Source organism: Hyperoodon ampullatus (genome assembly GCF_949752795.1).
Source record: "Hyperoodon ampullatus genome assembly, chromosome: 6".
Taxonomy (NCBI): domain Eukaryota; kingdom Metazoa; phylum Chordata; class Mammalia; order Artiodactyla; family Ziphiidae; genus Hyperoodon; species Hyperoodon ampullatus.
In genome coordinates this window covers 46,151,187-46,171,198 of record NC_136919.1, presented here as the reverse complement: position 1 = coordinate 46,171,198, position 20,012 = coordinate 46,151,187, and the positions used below count along the sequence as shown (strand labels likewise).

At 41.9% G+C, this 20,012-nt stretch overlaps 1 protein-coding gene across 1 annotated transcript in view; it reads left to right on the top strand.

The window, feature by feature from the left end:
* Positions 1-8,122: 8,122 nt before the first annotated feature.
* UBE2R2 (ubiquitin conjugating enzyme E2 R2) overlaps positions 8,123-20,012 on the top strand; it is a 91,116-nt gene continuing 79,226 nt past the window's right edge. Inside the window, exon 1 of the mRNA XM_079705728.1 lies at positions 8,123-8,326. Coding sequence (XP_079561854.1) covers positions 8,150-8,326 — 177 coding nt within the window. The 5' untranslated portion in view covers positions 8,123-8,149. The remainder of the gene's footprint in view (positions 8,327-20,012) is intronic.

The window sequence follows — 20,012 nt, the reverse complement described above, 5'->3', positions numbered from 1 at the left end:
GCCAAATTTGTTTTGTCTTAATGGGTTTTTTTAGAAGCCTGAGTTTTATTTGTTTGTTTAATATTTATTTATTTATTTGGCTGCATCGGGTCTTAGTTGTGGCAGGCGGGATCTTCCTTGAGGCATGTGGGATCTTTCTTTGTAGCACGCAGGCTCTCTAGTTGTGGCGTGCAGGCTCTAGAGCACACGGGCTCAGTAGCTGCGTGGCACGTGGGCTTAGTTGCCCCGTGGCATGTGGGATCTTAGTTCCCTGACCAGGGGTCGAACCTGCGTCCCCTGCATTGGAAGGCAGATTCTTAACTACTGGACCACTGGGGAAGTCCCTGTGTATTTATGTTTTATTATTTTTCATAACCATTTGAGAACCAAATGGTTCTTAAAAACCATACCTAAGTACTTTGGCCTGTGTCTACCAAGAATAAGGACTATCTCTTATGTAGTCATAATTCAATTATAAAATTCAGGAAATTTAACCTTGATTCAATGCCATTATATAAAGTCCATATTCAAATTTTGCAATTATCCCAATAATAACCTTACATAGTAGCATTTTATTTCCTGGTGCAAGATCAGGTATCTATTTAGTCATCATGTTTCTTTTCTCTCTCTTAATCTGGAACATTTTCTGAGCTCTCCATTTTTTGTTTTTTGTGGATTTTTTTTGTTTGTTTTTATTTTGACAACAGTTTTGAGGAATATAGGACAGTTTCATTTAATAACTTTTTCTTTTAATCTTTTTTATTGAAGTACAATACACATATAGAAAAATTCACATATCTCAAGGATACAGCTTGGATATTCACAAACTAAACATACACATGTAATCAGCTCCCAGAAAAAAAAAAAAGCAGAACATTTCCTGCACCTTGCCAATCTCCCTTCATTCTGCCATCTAGTCACTGCCCCCCAACAGTAACCACTATCCCAACTTCTAATAGCATAGGATATTTTATGCAATGGCTTTTAAAGCAATTTTCACAGAAGTGGTCTTGTCCTTCTTCAATCCATTCCACGTGGTTACCAGAATGAGTATTCTGCAACTAAAATCCTATCATGCCACTCTCCTTTTAAAAACTCATCAGTGGCTCCCAACTGCACTTAGAATGAAATACAGACTTCTACAAGGCCATGATCAATATATTCCCTCACTTGCTGGCCCATCCTTTTTCTTGACACTCCACCCCTTGCTTGTTGAGCTCCAGCAACATCCACCTTCTTTCATTTCCTTGGTTGTATCAAGTTCTTTCTCACCTCAGAGACTTGAGCCAAGCTGTTTGCTCTGCCTGGAATGCTTCTTCTTGAATTTTTTTTTTCTTTTCATCCCTCAGCATTCAGTGTAAATATCATCTCTTTAGTTAGGCCTTCACTGATCATCCAACCTGAAATATGTTTTCCCTTATCTCTTCACCCCATTGATTTCCTTTTTAGCACTTTTAAAAATGATTTTTGGTTGTTTGTCAATTGTCTATCTCTTTGTCCTTGACTGTGAGTCCATGAAAACAAGGACCAGGTCTACATGTCCAATGCCTAGCACACTATACATACTCAATAAATGCTTACTGAATGAATGAATGTGACCACTGTCAACATTCCAACCTTGTCTCTCATCATCTCCATCAAATTTTAAGTCCCCGCCATACTGAACTACTTGGAGGAGTTTCCCTAGTCTATCTTGCTTTCTTGTCCTGGGCCTTTGAACTTATTACCTTCTTTGCTAAGAATGTTTTGATTTTTTTCCACAGCTTTATTGAGATACAATTGACATATAACATTGTTTAAGTTTTAGTTGTACAATGTGATGATTTGTTACACATGTATTGCAAAATGATTACCTCAATAAGGTTAAAGTATTTAACATATCCTTCACCTCAAGTAATTACCATTTGTTGTTGTTGTCATGGTGAGAACATTTAAGATCCACTCTTGTAGCGATTTTCAAGTATATAATACAATATTTTAAAATATTGTCACCATGCTGTACATTAGATCCCTAGAACTTATTCTTATAAGTTATAAGACTGGAAGTTGGTACCTTTTAACCAACATCTCCTCATTTCCCCCACCTCCCAGGCCCTGGCAACCACCAATCTACTTTCTGTTTCTATGGGTTTGGCTTTTCTGGATTCCACATGTAAGTGAGATACTACAGTGTTTGTTTGTTTGTTTGTTCATTTTTGGCCACACCAAGCAGTTTGCGGGATCCCTGTTCCCCAACCAGCGATTGAACCTGGCCCACGGCAGTGAAAGATCGGAATCCTCACCACTAGGCCACCAGGGATCTTCCAGATACTACAGTATTTGTATTTATCTTTCTCTGACTTATTTCACTTAGCATAATGCCCTCAGTGTTCATCCATGTTGTCACAAATGGCAGGATTTCCTTCTTTATACCTGAAGAGTATTTTGATTGTTAAGGAAGGTTTCCTGGAGGAGATGGGGCTGGTGCTAAGTCTTGAAGCATGATTTGACTTTGAATTGACTGAGAGGAGAAAGCACCACTGTGGAAGTCGGAGGAAGACCAAAGGGGCCAGAGATTGGTCAACCATTCATTCCACACTGGATGATACTTAAGAAATGTCAAGCCCTGTGCTGTGTCAAGGATAAAGATAAATAAGACATGATGATCACAAGCCAGAAATCTGGAATAATGCTCTTGCGTTCACATTTCACAGGCTAGTCCCTGCTCTTACATTTAAAAGTAACCTCAGCGAGGCTTCTTCTGACCCTGCCTCCATTTATTTTTTTATTATTTATTTATTTTTGCGGTACGCGGGCCTCTCACTGTTGTGGCCTCTCCCGTTGCGGAGCACAGGCTCCGGACGCGCAGGCTCTGCGGCCACGGCTCATGGGCCCAGCCGCTCCACGGCATGTGGGATCTTCCTGGACCGTGGCACGAACCCGTGTGTCCTGCCTCGGCAGGCGGACTCTCAACCACTGCGCCACCAGGGAAGCCCCCTGCCTCCATTTAAAATTGCATCCACCCCAACAGTTTCCATCTTAGCCCTCCCAATCACCTTCATTAGTACTCACCAAAACTTGCAATGTTATTTGTCTACTAATTTCTTGTTTTTGTCTGTTTCTGTCTCAACCACTAGAATGTCAGCTCCATGAGGGCAGAACCCAGTCATTTGTGTCTCATTCACTACTGTATCCTTGGCATTTAGCACAGGGCCTGTCACGTAGCAGGCCCTCAATAAATATTTGTTGAATGAATGAATGGCTCTTTCTTAAGAGCAACTCAGAGGCTGGGAGAAAAATGTAAACAAATAGTTGCAGTAGAGCACGGGGGTGATATGATATGTACAGATTGCTGTGGGCACATTAGACTAGGAACATTACAGCATGGTGGTTAAAAGCAGTCACACTAAAGTGGGATGGCCAAGGTTCAACTTCAGGTTCTGCCATTCACTCACTAGGTGACCTTGAGTAACTTTCTTAACCTCCCTAAGATTTAGATATTCTAGTAATGACCATGTCGAGGATTTTTGTGAGAATTAAATGAGATTTACTGCATGTGAAGAGCCTGTCACATACTGATGCATAGCAAATGTTAGCTGTTGTTATCAAAGGAAGACTGCGGCTCCTTAAGAGCACTATTCAAGACTTACATGTATTAACATATGCAGAATGAAAAACAAAAACAAAAACGGTGGACTCTTTAAAAAAAGTCATTCTAGGGAGTTCCCTGGTGCCCTAGTGGTTAGGATTCTGGGCTTTTACTGCATGGCCCGGGGTTCAATCCCTGGTTGGGGAACTGAGATCCTGCAAGCCGAGCAGCATGGCCAAAAAAAAACAGTCATTCTATAAGGTCAGAATTAACCTTTATAAAGGAGATAACCCTCCCTCTCAGTTATTTCACCAAGATTTCCACATCTTTTCTTTCTGGAAGAAAGGTAATAGATTCTTTATAGGAGCCCTGGTTGGAGAATACTAGGTGATGCCATAGAGATTAGGGGGTGAAGGTCCTGTTTTCTTTGCCACCAGAGGGCACCAGTCAGTCAAGTCAATCTCTACCTGTCGTGAAACTATAAGAAAGCTCTAGGAAGCTATCTCTGCCACTCATTCTTTGTGTTGTAAGTACCCACTATGCACAAAACATTATAATAGCTTGTATATGGTTATGAGAGAGATCTGTTGTCCTTCTGGAATTTATAATCTTGAGCACCTGTGTCTGAGAGACCCTATTAGACACGGGGGGAGGGGTGGAGGGTGGGGTTCAATTTGTGATTTGTTGTTGTTGTTGTTACTGATTATCTTCCTGCCCTTGGCTGTGAGCCCATGAGAACAATTACTTAGTGTCTGTTTTGTGTCAGACAGTGTGCTGGTTGCTGAGGATCCAGGGATGAACAAGACACGGTTGTAACCTACTAATAAACAATCTTACCCGCTGAGATAAAAAGCCATGAGACAAGTTCCACGGAATTTGAGTTCCTCTGCCGTGAGTATGGAGTCTTAGGTACGCAACTCATTAACACACTAGGCTGTGAGCTTCCTAGATAGGTATATGTTTATTAGTCACCCATCTTAGGGTCATGGCATTGTGAATATTTAGTATGAGTTTGTGAGTTGAGCTGAGTCCAGAGACAGGCTTCTGGTCTGGGTGCCAGGTGTATGTTTCAGTGACTTAGGCTAGGGATCTGCCATCTTCTGGGTCAGGGTGGGGCTATGATGAGTTTATGTGGGTGAAATGCTTTGAAGATGAACTTTCTGCCTATTTGTCTACGCACAGCCTTGCTATTAAAAGCGTCAACATCTGGCTTCCCTGGTGGCGCAGTGGTTGAGAGTCCGCCTGCCGATGCAGGACACACGGGTTCGTGCCCCGGTCCGGGAAGATCCCACATGCCGCGGAGCGGCTGGGCCCATGAGCCATCGCCGCTGAGCCTGCGCGTCTGGAGCTTGTGCTCCGCAACGGGAGAGGCCACATTAGTGAGAGGCCCGCGTACCGAAAAAAAAAGTGTCAACATCATCTCCCACATTTCCAGGTCAGCAATCTCCCTAAATTGAATGGTGGAGGAGGGGAAGTCAGAACCAGTCAAACACCATCCTTTGGGGAGGAGGGGCTGAATTGACCAAAATACGCTCCAATTCCAGTGGAGTTTAGTCTCAAAACTGAGGGAATAGAGTTGGGAGGCTAAGGAATGATTCTTTAAAATACTGAGAAAAAATAACAACAACAAAATGAAGGGGCTCTTTCATTGTGGATTGTGCATAGTGACTTCCTTCTAAAGAGTACAGTATAGAAAGGAGATAAAAAGAGTAACTTTACAGTGGAGAAAAGTGGCTGACCTATTCTGTCAGCCAGGTGACTGAGGTCAATATCAACACTAATTCACGCTGATATTATGTGCTCTTGATATGATGTGATGAAAATATCATTTTACTCATGTGATCTCCCCTTCAAAACCCCAAAACTCCAGTTTAATCATGAGAAAAACATCACAAATTCTAACTGAGGGACATTCTACAGTATCCTTGACTAGTACTCTTCAAAACTTTTAAGGTCATCAAAAACAAGGAAAGTCTGAGAAACTGTCAGTCAAGAAGAGCCTAATAAAACATGAAAACTAAATATGGCGTCTAGGATAGGATCCTGGAACAGAAAAGGGACTTTAGGTAAGAACTAAGGAAATGTGAGTAAAGACTTTAGTCAATAATAATATATCAGGGCTTCCGTGGTGGCACAGTGGTTAAGAATCCGCCTGCCAATGCAGAGGACATGGGTTCGAGCCCTGGTCTGGGAAGATCCCACATGCTGCAGACCAGCTGTGTGCCACAACTACTGAGCCCGTGTGCCACAACTACTGAAACCCGTTCACCTAGAGCCCGTGCTCTGCAACAAGAGAAGCCACCGCAATGAGAAGCCCGTGCACTGCAATGAAGAGTAGCCCCCGCTCGCCGCAACTGAGACGCCCTTGTGCAGCAACGAAGACCCAATGCAGCCAAAAATAAATAAATTTATTTAAAAATAATATATCAATATTGGTTCATTAATTGTAATAAATGTACTACACTAATGTAAGGTGTTAATAATAGGAGAAATTGGGTACCAGGTATATGGGAACTATCTGTACTATCTTCTCCATTTTTCTATAAATCTAAAACTGTTTAAAAAAAAGTCTGTTTAAGAAATGGAGGGGGTGGTATCCAGAAAATAACTTTGCCTTAAATTTTTTTAAAATAAAATTTCCTATTTATGGATCATTTACCATATGCCAGTCATTGTGATAAACTATGTACATGGATGATCTCATTTAAATATTTACAATTGTTTATATACTAGGCATAATTAACCCTCTTTTACAGAAGCTGATGATGAAAAAGGAAGAGGTAATATAATGTAAATGGTGGAGCAGGGGTTGGAACCAGGGATCTTTCTGATCCCCAAATTCTAAGTGTACGGAACTCTCACAGTATCCTGGCTTTTCTAGGAAACGTTCATGGAGTTATCATAGGACATGCCTTCCAAAGAGAAAAGGGTATTCTAAATCATGGGGATTGAAGACCTCTACATCTCAATTCTGCCAGGATTATCTTAAAAGTCCCCCAGTTCTAAGTTGGACTTTCAAGCCGGAAAAGATCTGTAGGGGGTCAAAGTTCAACCAAATACGCCATTTGACAAATGGGTAAACTGGGGGATAGCTAGAGCGTTTGCCCCAAAATCACACAGAAAAGGGCCAAGAACTCAGGTTCAGTCTGTATTAGTATTTCTCTCCTTATTTCTCACAACTTCCTCTTTGTAGTTGAGAAGTAGAAACTGACCTATCTGCCTTCCCCATTTCTCGGATGGGAAACTGCCCCCCCAACCCCCTAAGTTGGTGACACAAGGCTCTCCAAGGACACAATGGCAAGAGGACTGGACCTGCAGAAGAGATGTCAGGAAGCTTGTTTCCACCGACAAAACCCACATTGTCAGCCCATCCTTGTCAAGCACCTACTGAGTGCGGGGACGACGGACTGTGTGTCAAGGCGCGGGGGGCGGGGGGTTAGGTCTGCAGAGGATCTGGGGCTCGTAGGACGGCTGCGGGAGGCCGGTGGATACTAGTGGGGAGGAGGGCGATGACAGCTCTAGGACAGAGGTCCCTTCCGGGGCGCGCCTTGGAACCGCGGCGTGAAGCTGCACGGCCGTCATTTTGGGGCCAAGGGCATCCCCTGCGGCCACCCTCGACCCCCACTGCCGCTTGACCCTTTTAGGGCGGGGGATACTCGCCGGAGTCACAAAGCGCCGCCACTGCGCGGGGCGGTGTAGAGGAGGCAGGGAAGTGGGAGTGGGAGGAGGAGGAGGAGGAGGAGGAGGAGGAGGAGGAGGAGGAGGAGGAGGAGGAGGAGGAGGAGGAGGAGGAGGAGGAGGAGGAGGAGGAGGAGGAGGAGGAGGAGGAGGAGGAGGGAGAGGAGGGCGAGGGAGGGAGAGGAGGGCGAGGGAGGGAGAGGAGGGCGGGGGAGGGAGAGGAGGGCGGGGGAGGGAGGGGCGCGCGCACGCGCGTCGCGTCGGGCCGCCCGCCGCCGAGAGCCGCCCTCCCTCCCGACGTGCGCCCCTCCTCCCACGCTCCCTCCCTCCTTCTTCTCGGCTCCGTCGCTCCCGCGGCGCGAGGCGCTCTAGCTCTTCTCCTCCTCCTCCGCCGTCGCCCCTCCCCCCGCGCAGCCGCCGCCGCCGCCGCCGCCGCGAGACCCCCGCGTGCCGCGCTCCCCCCCCGCCCTTCGGCCCCGCGCGCCCTTCGGCCCCGGCGGCCCTCGAGGAAGCGAGAGGGCGAGCGAGCGCGGCGCTCCCGGGCCGGCTCGGCCCCGTCCGCTCACCATCGCCGGCCCTCCGCCGCCTTCCTCCGCTTCCACCTCCTCTCCCCCCCCCCGCCAAGTTGAGGCCCCCTCCGGGGGGGGGAGGCCCGGGACCCGGAGCGAATTTCTCTAACTCTCTCCACCTTTCCCCGACCCGGCCCGAGTGTGAGGAGAAGGGCCCGGCCCGGCCCGCGTCGTGTGTGAGGAGGAACCGGGCCGGCCCACGGGCCGTCTGGGGCCTGGTCCGGGCCGCCGGGTGTGTGAAGACAGGGGCCCGGTGCGGGCCGGCCGAGGGCGAGCGGAGCGGAGGGGAGGGGCCTGGTCCGGCGCGGCCGGTGCGTGAGGACTGGGGCCCCGGCCCGGCGCCGCCGTCGCCGCGATGGCCCAGCAGCAGATGACCAGTTCGCAGAAGGCCCTGATGCTCGAGCTGAAATCCCTTCAGGAGGAGCCGGTGGAGGGCTTCCGGATCACCCTGGTGGATGAATCCGACCTCTACAACTGGGAGGTTGCCATCTTCGGACCCCCTAACACCCTCTACGAAGGCGGCTACTTCAAGGTACCCCCGACCCCATCTCAGACCAGGCTTCCCCAGGCGGAGGCTGCAGCTTTCGGTAGTTTTCCCGGCCGAGAGTGGGAGCGCGGGTGAGCGGAGGGGGCTCCTCACCTCGGCAGCTCCCTCCCCCCATCGGTGGAGGCAGGAAGGCCTCGCTCGCTCACCAAGTGCCTTTTCTTTGTCATGGGGGCGGGGGCGGGAGGCCAGACTGCACCGGGAAATAGGAAAGCCTCTTTGGCTAGGGTAGTGGCTACCGGAGGAGGAGGGCGGTCTTTGTTTTGTTTCCCCAGCCGAGGGTGTACGGAAAGAGAGGTGGTCTGGCTTTCCCCTCTCGTCTTCCCATCTCTGCGCCGGCTGGAACTACCCCAGAGGGCAGAGTGACCTGCACTTATGGGATTGGACCTTTTTTGGGGTGGGGTGGGGGAGGGGTACCGGCTTGTCATTCCGGAGGCTGCCTAGTGGCCTGACATTTGGGGGGTTTGATGGGCGTCTTGCATATTGGTGGTTCCAGCTTCGCATTCCAGCGGGCGTTAATGGAGAATAGGAACCCTAGGGGTGCTAAACAAGGGTGCCTGCGTTTTCTTGCCATTAGCCACTTGAGGGAACTGTAATTTAGCCCCCTTTCTGTCCTCGTTTTGTATTTACTTCAGTGGTGTTTCCAAATGCCCTTTGTCCTCACCCTGCCACCAACTTTACTGCCCCCGCTCCCCTCACCCCCCGCCTCCCGTGTAGAAATATCCACAGAGGGCGGGACATGTTATGTAGGGAGAGAGTTTCCCACTTTAGGGACACAAAATTGAAACCTTTCGCTCAGATGGTTAACTCTAGCAAATGGGGGGGTGGTCTTACGGATGAAACGTATCGTCTGAGGTGGGATGGTTTCACAGAGTAGGACCGCTCCTTAACGACCATAGACATTGTTTCTGTTGTTTTCCAGGATGTTAGAACAGTGGTTATTATCATTCCTGAATCCAGTAGTTTCTTTATTCCAAGACAGATAACTTGGAGATACTGAGGGGTTTTTGTTTTTGTTTTTATTTTACCATTTTTTAAGGGGCAAATCACAGGTTGAAGGTCGAATGCTTTAAATGGTGGGGGAACAGAGAGATGAAAAGAGTGCTTAGGAATTCATTTAATTTAATTTTTTGTTTCCAAAATTAAGTAAAATAGGGCTGTGAGTCAGTCTTGGTTTGTTTCGAAGGGAGGGGCTATCTTGGCAAAAGTTTTAAATGAGTATCTTAGTCATGTAGTTAACGTGTATTTTTAAGGAGTACCCAATTACTTTAGTTCCTACTCCTCTAAAGGTAGAAGCCTCAGTTTCAGGCTTGAAATTGGGTCTATTTTGTAGAAAATGTCAGGAATTGATAGGGGAATGTTTAATATTCATGTCTGTGATAGTCACTAAATACCTAGTTCAAAACATGTATTCAGTGTTTAGAATATTGTGTATACCAACTGTATGCTTCATGTTTTGTGGTCACCATATGCTGTACTCCTCAGATGCAGATACTTGCAATATCTACTGGCTAACTTTAGTGAAATGAAGTTTAATTTCCAAAAAGTATCATTGTTTGGGACAATCAGTAGTCAAGATAAATGGATACTAGCTAGAATGATCTTACTCCTATGCAGTTTGTTAAAAAAACAAAACAACAACAAACTGTACGTGGAAGGAAATAATGGGTTAAAAATTGTAATATTTTTGCTTAAGTAATTGGGAAGGGAGTGTGGTGAACCCTTCAGTTTGGAATAGGTAGTTTGGAAGGAGGATTCCCTGTAGCATACACTGATTTAAACTAACTGCTTTTTAATTTCAGTCTTATTTAAAAAGAATGGTTTGATCTCCAATTTTGTTGTATGTGTTAGATATCTTAATCTTTTTTTTACCTTTAATTGTGACATGTAAAAAAATATATGAAAATTCTTAAACAGGTTTAGTGTTTTAGTCTTGTGTAAGCATTTTGGTCAGTTTTGTTTCTTCTGCTTTTGGCAAAGGACTTTGGCTTTTTATACCAAAGTTCTTCGTTGGAAAAAGGCAAATTTATGGTCATGAGCAGTTAACACTGGTGATAAGTTTAAAACCATTGTTTTTTATTTCACTGCTTTTGTGAAACAAGGCTTTTAGTGTTTTCCACTACAGCTGCAGTTAAAAGTTGGCACAGACCTTTCTGTACTACTGTTCTCCTTTATCAAATGGTGGTCCTTGACCATTTAATATAATTTATCAATATTTTCAAGTTAAACTCTTCTCTATTTTGCATTATACTTTCTGAAGGCAGTGGGCTGCCAGTCATTCTTTAAATTTTTCATAACGTAACTCCTTTACCTTTTACATATTAATAGGCTTCTAACTGATCTTTTTCATCATGAAATAGTTGGCTCCAGTCTGTTTTAACTTTGGCATCTGTTGTAGAGATTTGTGAGACCTGTATTTCACAAATTTGTTTTTTCATCCTATTTTTCTTTTTTAAATATTTTGAATCTGTATGATTCTTAGCTTGGCTGGGTGGGGGGAATCTAGATATATCATGGGCAAAGGTAGTTTTCTTGTGTCTGATTTTCTGCATGTTATAAACTCTTCTCTGGCTTCACTATCTTTTTGTCCAATTTCTTGATCTCATTATTCACCCAGTGAATTTCTTTGCTGCTTTGAATTTTTCCTCTGGTGTCAACCATTATAGCACATAAAGTAGGAGATGACTTAGAACACCCAGAACACGTCTGAACTTAATTTTGCTAATGTGGAGCAAGTTGGAGTTTTATTATGTTACTGGAAGAATAACTTGTCGATCAAGTGAGCAGTTAGTGATGACTTTTAACACGTTCACCTCCGTTCCTTTAAAAAGAACTGTCTTTTCAAGTAAGTCCTGATAATGATCATAACTTAGTGTGGCTGCTTTAGTATAGAACCTCCTTGGAACTCCTGCATTATTTATCTAAATGCACAATAGCAGTGATTCTAGATACCAGAAAGTGAGAGTGACTCTTTCATGATATGAGTAACGTTAAAGTTTAAGTGATGCAGAATGTTTAAAGTATTGCAGTTTTTGTAGTTTTGGTTTTATTCAGTAATGTAAGGGAATGAAATATAGGCGTGTTTCTTTTCTGGATAACTCCCAACTAATAAAATTTAGGAAGTATTTGTGATATACTCAAAGTTTTCCTTAATAGGATCTTCTTCATCAGACTTACCGCTTTGTTTTATATTAAAGAAACTCTTCAATAGTTTTTTAAAATAAAGGACATGCATTATTTTCATTTGTTCTAGAGTAAATGAATGTATTCTTTGCATGCCACCCCCCACCCCCCCCCAAAAAAAAACCCACCGAACTACCAAACTTAATCTCTGTGCCTGGCGGTGGTCTTCAGATTATATATAGCACATTCTATTTTATGACTTTAAAATTCTTAACATACAGTTTAAACAGTTTTTCTAAGCAACTGTTAGTCTTTTTGGTGTAGGGATCCTTTTGAGAACTTGATAAATTTTCTTTGAAAGACAATGAGGACACAGAAAGTAGTTTGTATGCATTTTCAGATGGTTAACTAACCTGTTAAGAATCCCTCTTTGGGGACTTACCTGGTGGTCCGGTGGTTAAGACTTCGCCTTCCAGTGCAGGGGACAAGGGTCTGGGAACTAAGACCCGACACAGCCAAATAAATAAATAAATATTTTTAAAAAACAACAAAAAAAGAATCCCTGTTTTAAGGGATTGGATTGGCAACTTTAAAAACAAAATTAAACACCTTTGACATTATAAAAGTATTGCTATTTTTTTAGAAAACAATTTTATGATGAATCAGTCCGTTAAAATTTTCTTAGTTTTAAGTTTTTCCTCAGTTGCTTTAAGAACACCTCTTAGGGCTTTTAGCTGTTACCTTTTCTGGAAGCTGAACTTGTCTTGAGTGCTGGGTGAACTAAAGCAACATTGTAAATGGAAACGTGGTTAAAGTCCAATGGTTTGGGGCACTAAATGCAATTTTAGTCCCCTATCCCCAGCCCCCACCTCTGGCAAATATAACACCTCAGTATTTCAGAGTATGCTTTTACTGTATTAAGTTGATTCCAAGATGCATATTTTTCTAGTTTCACTTCTCAAATTTGGAATGAGTCCATGAAGTCTTAGAATTGCCATCAGCTAGCTGACACTTGTGACCTAGTTGTAAGAGACCCTTCCATTGAAATCTTCTAATAAAATCTTTTTAAATGCCAGCATCAGTGTCTTAAATTTGATAAAATCAGGATTATTTCTTTTTGAACCAAGGATTTGTGTCCTCAGTACTTTTTGCTGCTTATTGATTCCCCTTTTTCAGAGGTTTGTGTTCGTAAACAATATTTACCGAACACACATCAAAGGCGAAGCACTGTAGGAAGTGTCACTACCTTTTAGACAGTAAGGAAAAGTATTAGGACATTGATAACCTTAGAGCTTTTATGAATGATCTTCATAAAAATCTTTGTGCAGACTTTGAAATACAGAAATGTGAGGTGTAGGTGTTACTGACAGAATTGTAATGGTAATTAAAATCAGAGTTTTAAGGCCAGTTAGCGCATTGGTCAACATAACCACAGTTTGTCATGATGAAATGTTCTGTTCCATCTTTGCAAGTTAGTGGTCCTAGTCTAAGGTTCCAGAAGAATCTGTTGGAGACAGGTGAAATAAAGGAGATCACCTAAGAAATTGGCCTACTTCTGCTAATATAGTTATGGGAAAATAACAGGAAGAGTTACAAATTCAGGGTTTATGACTACAGAACTCCGTCTTGCTGAAAGGTCATATTTAAACGTTTTAATTCTTTTATGTTCCTGAAATTCTTTTGGTCTGTTTCGTGTACAGCTACATAGATATCCAAATAAGACTGAGCTGAGCTTCTTTGAAAGTGTTTTGTCAGCACAGAATTAATTCATTTCAGCTTTATTCAGTGAGAAATTGTTATTCAGAGTTTATGCTTATGTTTCTTTAAACAAATTGATTCTGAAGTGAATGGATGATAGATACTAAATTGAAGACATAATTTGAGTTTGGATTGCCAAGGTTTGATTTTACATAAATATTCTTCCATATGAGAATTGGAATATTGAGATTTGGGAATATGTATTTAAGATAGAAAATGAATATCCACTTTAAGCACCTTTACTTGATTTGTTTTAATAACAAATATAAAAATGTTTTTGTTACAACCCAATAAATTAAATTTCTGTTGTAAACCTATTGGTAAGGTAAGTAGAATGAGCACTTAAAACATGCTAAAACTCTGAAGGTCGTATCTAATTGCAGATACACGCTACTATCCTTATTACAGTAATATAGATATTAGTAGCTAACATTTATTGAGTGCTTACTGTGTGCCACATACTTTAAATAGAATATCTCATATAATCCTCCTGTGAGGTGTGGCTGCTATTATATATATATGGAAACAATCATAGAGTTTGTTTAACTTGCTCGGGGTCCTCAGCTAGAAAGTTGTAATACCAAGCTGGACTACCAGACTGCTTGACTCTAAAGCCTGTGTTGTTCTCTTTTTTTTTGCGGTACGCGGGCCTCTCATTGTTGTGGCCTCTCCCGTTGCGGAGCACAGGCTCCGGACGCGCAGGCTCAGCGGCCATGGCTTACGGGCCCAGCCGCTCCGCAGCATGTGGGATCTTCCTGGACCGGGGCACAAACCCGTGTCCCCTGCAATGGCAGGCGGACTCTCAACCACTGCGCCACCAGGGAAGCCCCTGTGTTATTCTCTTGGTGAGATCTTTTCTCTCTCAGGATGTTGTTTGAAGGTATAAAAGGGGAGCTTTAAGAAAATAAAATTTATGAATGAGACTTCCCTGGCGGTCCAGTGGTTAAGACTCTGTGCTTCCACTGCAGGGGGCACAGGTTCGATCCCTAGTCGGGTAACTAAGATTCCATATGCTGCACAGTGCGGTCCAAAAAAAAAAAAGGAAAAGGAACTTTATGGAGCATTTGAAAAGGAACTATTTTTATTTTAAATTTTATAAGTTTAAAGGTCACAAGGTAATTGTCCCTTCAAATTATGGGGAGAGATTGTTATGACTTCAGCTTATAACTGTTAAATTCACTGGAAAAATTGGATTTGTTGTTGTTCTTGGACTACTTGGATTAGAGAGTAACAAATCATATTGCAGAAGGATTTTTTTTATTGGCAAATTGATTCCTTTAATAGCAACTTTCTCAATACTTTAAGGGAGAGTGGGATGGTGCTAGAGTTGAGAAATATGTCTAAAAAAACTAATCTTGGGGTTAGAAATGATGATAAAACACCTTTGAAGTGATGGTGGGAGATCATAGTGGGAGTTAAATTTCTTAATACAATATTGGTTTATGCTTTTTTTTTCCATAGATCTTTATTGGAGTATATAATTGCTTCACAATACCATGTTAGTTCCTGTTGCACAACAAAGCGAATCAGCCATATGCGTACACATGTCACCATATCCCCTCCCTCTTGAGCCTCCCTCCCATCCTCCCTGTCCCACCCCTCTAGGTCATTGCAAAGCACCAAGCCGATCTCCCTGTGCTATGCTGCTGCTTCCCACCAGCCAACTATTTCACACTCCGTAGTATATATATGTCGATGCTCCTCTCACTTTGCCCCAGCTTTGCCCTCCCACCCCATGTCCTCAAGTCCATTCTCTATATCTACCTCTTTATTCCTGCCCTGCAACTAGGTTCATCAGTACCATTTTTTTTCTTTTTAGATTCCATATATATGTGTTAGCATACGGTATTTGTTTTTCTCTTTCTGACTTAACTTCACTCTGTATGACAGATTCTAGGTCCATCCACCTCACTACAGATAACTCAATTTCGTTTCTTTTTATGGCTGAGTAATATTCCATTGTATATATGTGCCACATCTTTATCCATTCATCTGTCGATGGACATTTATGCTTTTAAAATGATAGTGTCTTAATACTCTTCCAAGTATATTTAAGCACCATAGGAAACTTGAGCAGTGTAAGGTTAAAACTTACTTTGTTGTTCTTTCAGTTGAGTCTGTTAACTGGTACTCCTTTTTTTTTTTAAAGGGAACGCTATTTATTTATTTATTTAGGCTGTGTTGGGTCTTCGTTTCTGTGCGAGGGCTTTCTCTAGTTGCGGCGAGCAGGGGCCACTCTTCTTTGCGGTGCACAGGCCTCTCACTGTCGCGGCCTCTCTTGTTGCGGAGCACAAGCTCCAGATGCGCAGGCTCAGTAGTTGTGGCTCACGGGCCTAGTTGCTCCGTGGCACGTGGGATCTTCCCAGACCAGGGCTCGAAACCGTGTCCCCTGCATTGGCAGGCAGGTTCTCAACCACTGCACCACCAGGGAAGCTCTCGTATTCCTTATCTCTGTTGACAGCATCTTTATTTATTTTTGGAACTATTGATACATGTAATAATTTGAATGAGCATTACACTGAGTGAAAAAAGTCAATCTCAAAAGGTTACATATTGTATGGTCCCATTTATATAACATTCTTTTTTTTTTTTCTTTTTTAATAAATTTATTTTATTTATTTATTTTTGGCTGCGTTGGGTTCTCGCCACTGTGTGCGGGCCTTCTCCAGTTGCGGCGAGCAGGGGCTACTCCTCGCTGTGGTGCGCGGGCCTCTCATTGCGGTGGCCTCTCCCGTTGACGAGCATGGGCCCCAGGCGCGTGGGCTTCAGTAGTTGTGGCACGCGGTCTTCAGTAGTCGTTGCTTGTAGGCTCTAGGACGCAGGTTCAGCAGCTGTGGTGCACAGGCTCAGTTGCTCCGCGGCATGTGGGATCCTCCTGGACCAGGGCTCGAATCTGTGTCCTCCGCACCGGCAGGCAGATTCCCAACCACTGTACCACCAGGGAAGCCCTATATAACATTCTTGAAATGTCAGAAGTATAAACAAAAACAAGTCAGTGGTTGCTAGGGGGTTAGAGATGTTGGGGTGGGGGGAAGGAGGTGGATGTGATTATGAAGGAGGAGCATGGGGGAGATCTTTGTGGATGGAGTAGTTCTATAACTTAATTGTGTTGGTAGTTACACAGATCTACACAGACCATAAAATGACACAGAACTACACTCATATATTGTACCAGTGTCAAATTCCCAGTTCCGATATGGAGCTATAATTATGTAAGATGCAACCATTGGGGGAAGTTTAGTGAAAGGTACAGATCTCTCTTTACTATCTTTGCGAATATATGTTGTGAATCTATATTCTAAAATAAGATGTTAAAAAATTTAATCATCAGAGGAAGCCATATATTCATACGTTATTACAGCATCTTAAGATCATTGCCACAGTTTCAATCTGTTGTGTATTTGGATTTTCAAATGTCACAGTTATCTGCTTTTCTGTATTTGCTGCATGGGCAGCTGATGCTTAATTTGAGGGATAAATCCCTTGAAATAATTTGGATTATGTGGCTCATTTAGTGGCATACAAAGGAATTCAGATTGTAAACATTGAACGTTTACTACGTCATTGAAAATAACCATGGCCCCATTTATAAGGTAATATTAAGAATTGGCAAAGTCACAAAAACTTGGACGATATGTAGTAATTCTTTATAGAAACAGTGATTTAAAGCTTAGAAAACAGATTTTTAAGTTTACTTGAAACCATACCTGATATATATAAGGCAAAACAAAAAAGTTTCATTATTCAAAGGAATATTCTTCATATGATTTGAAACTTTACTTTTGAAATTGTTGGTAGAGGCACAGGTAAAATTAGTCTAATACTTCATGTTCACATTTCATTTTTGACTAAAATATACTATTACTCAGATTATCTCCCTCATTTACCAAGTTGAATCTGAATCACCTTTGGATGTTTTAAAAAGAAGTCCACACTGAAGAAGTAAAGATTTGCCACTAATAAGAACATTAAGAAGTGTGCAATAGGTTCTGAAGGCAGTTCTCAAAAAAAGGAGTCTTGAATTGTTATGAGTAGTGGCAGTCTGGCATTGTTGGAGTGGGTGTATAGCCAGCCTTTTGAGGTGTTTGCTCTGAAGGGAGCAAAGCTCATTTGAGTTCTGGTAGTTGGGTTTAAAACAAGCAAACAAAAAACCCTTATTACTTAAGAAGGCTCATCTTGGTCTTGTCACATAACGGCTGTTTCTCCCATTGGCTAAATAGGGATAGGAGTAATATATTTAAGCCATTAAGGGCTAACCCCTGTGGAAAAACTTCAGCCCTAAAGGTAAAAAAAGAAAAAAACACAACAACAAGGTCCTACTGGATAACATAGGGAACTATAGCCAATATCCTGTGATAAACCATAATGGAAAAGAATATGAAAAAGAATATATATGTGTATAACTGAGTCCCTTCGCTGTACAGCAGAAATTAACACAACATTGTGAATCAACTGTACTTCAATAAAACTTAAAAAGAAAAAAAGTATAGTAACTGTGTCCTCAGGGTTTCTACTCTGAGTTCTTTGGACTTTGTTAATCATATTTCAACATTTACTCTAAATAAGAATGAGGGAAAAATTACTAGACAAAAAAAGAGAAGTCTTACTGAAGATATGGAAATTCTGTAGAATTTAGATTAAGATATAAGGAATCTAATATTGAAAGGGTTTTAAGGGGAGAGCACTTACTGAGTTTTGAATTGATGAGTTGCCACTTTTCTTATATAACCATTTTTTTCTGAAGTTATTTTTTTTATTGGTAAATTGTAGAATAAGTTATCTTTTGAGGGAGGTCACATCCTTTGAGAACGATAGTCGTGTCCCCTAATTCTCCATGCAGTTTCAAGAAATTACTGATACCTGAATTTCTTCCTTAGATCTTAGGTGATTCAGTCCCTCGTCTAGAACATAGTGGTAAGACTAGTGGCTCAATATTTGGATTGCTTAGTTCCTCTAGTTGTGCTTTCCCTTTCTGGAAGAAATTGGATTTTATTTGGGTTTTTCCATCAGTGACATTTTTCTATAGTTGCCAGGTTGCCTCAATTTAGCTAAAAATTAAGATTGAGTTCTTGGTTATATAGTAATATAGCAAATTAGGATCTTTGTAAAGGGCTCCTCTTATAATTTAAGTATTATAAAACATTTAGGAGAGGTTAAGAATTTTGGAGCAGTGATAATGAGAGGCATTAGCAAAACCTGCTAGATACAGCAACCTTGACTTCTGTAGTCCCATGAAGATCAAGATTGCTTAATCTCATTTTGGAAAATCTAATGAATAAAACAAAACAATTAAACCCAGTTTTGTTTTAGCCTTACTTTTTAGAATATCAGAAGACATTAGATCTTTTAAAAGCAGACTAGAAGCGCATTTCAGAAGTGCAGAATTTCTTATAAAGTGGAGGATTTTGAAATACACGTTACAAATATTTTAATGGTTCTTGATACATTAAAGGAATCAGAATAATTAGAAAAGTATATTTTTATAGCTGTACTTGTGCTTTGATAATACTCTGCATGCATGCAGTTTGTTAAAGAATAATTTTGGCGACTTTTAGCCAAATATATATATATATATATTTTTTCCTCCCTTCTCCAATATATATAAAGTCTACTAAATATAAGATTAACTACATCTTGATCATTCTGTTTACATGTACACCTTGAATGAAATAATTAATTCTTAACAAGGTAGAGAGTAGGGAGGGAACTTTTAAAATAGGTTAAATTTCTGTGGCTTGTGAACTGTAACAAACAAGCTCCCCTGGGTTATTGTTCCAGCTACCAGATATGTCCTGAAGACTTATATGTCTGCATCTCTAATTAGACCTCCCTTGAGTTTTTGCCTGCCTAGTAGACATTTACACCAGTGTGTCCTACTTACACTAAACACTAAACTGAACTCTGCCTTTCCCATAAGCCTCTTCTATATTAATTCTTCTGGATATTGGACATTGTCTACCTAGTCACACAGCCTAGAAGCTGGAAATCAGTTCAGATGATTTCTGCTTCCTCTTTCCACATATCCAATTATTTTTAGTATCTCATGTCTCTGGTATTTAGCCCCTAATCTTTATTCCTACTCTCACCATGTAAATTCCCACTCAGTTGTCACTCACTTGGACTTTGACAGCAGTGTTTTGTGCCCCTTCAGTCTATAATGCCACCAGAGTAACCTATCTAAAGCTCTAATCTGACCTGTCCCCACCAAAAAACCCCACAAAAACAAAAACAAACAACTTATCAGTCCATCTTCCACAAAATTAAATAAAAATTCCTTTGTGTGACATATAGGGCCTTCATGATCTGGTTGTTGCTTACTTTTCCAACTGTATTTTCTGTTCTTGCCCCATAGGTGGTCTTTGACAGTGCCATTGCCTAAGCTGTTACCTGTCTGGAATGCCTTTTTCATTTTTCAGTGTTTCTCGCATCCTCTTTAGTCCGTGAACTCCAGCTTGTATCTTAAGATCCAGTTCACTGTGAATGACCTCTTGGATTCTCTCCTGTTAATCCCCACTCTCCCTAATTAGATTGTTTTAAAATAAACCCCAGATATCATATCCTTTCATCCCTAAATATTGGAGTCCCTAATAGATAAAGAATCTTTTGAAAAACATAATTGTATTATCCTTACACTTATTAAACAAACGATTCCTTAATATTATCTCATATCCAGTCAGCGTTCAGATTTTCCCAATTGTCTCATAGATATACTTTTAAGTTAGTTTGAATCAAAATCCACAGTAAGGTCCACGATTGTATTTGGTGATGTGCCTCTTAAGACTGTAATAGATAG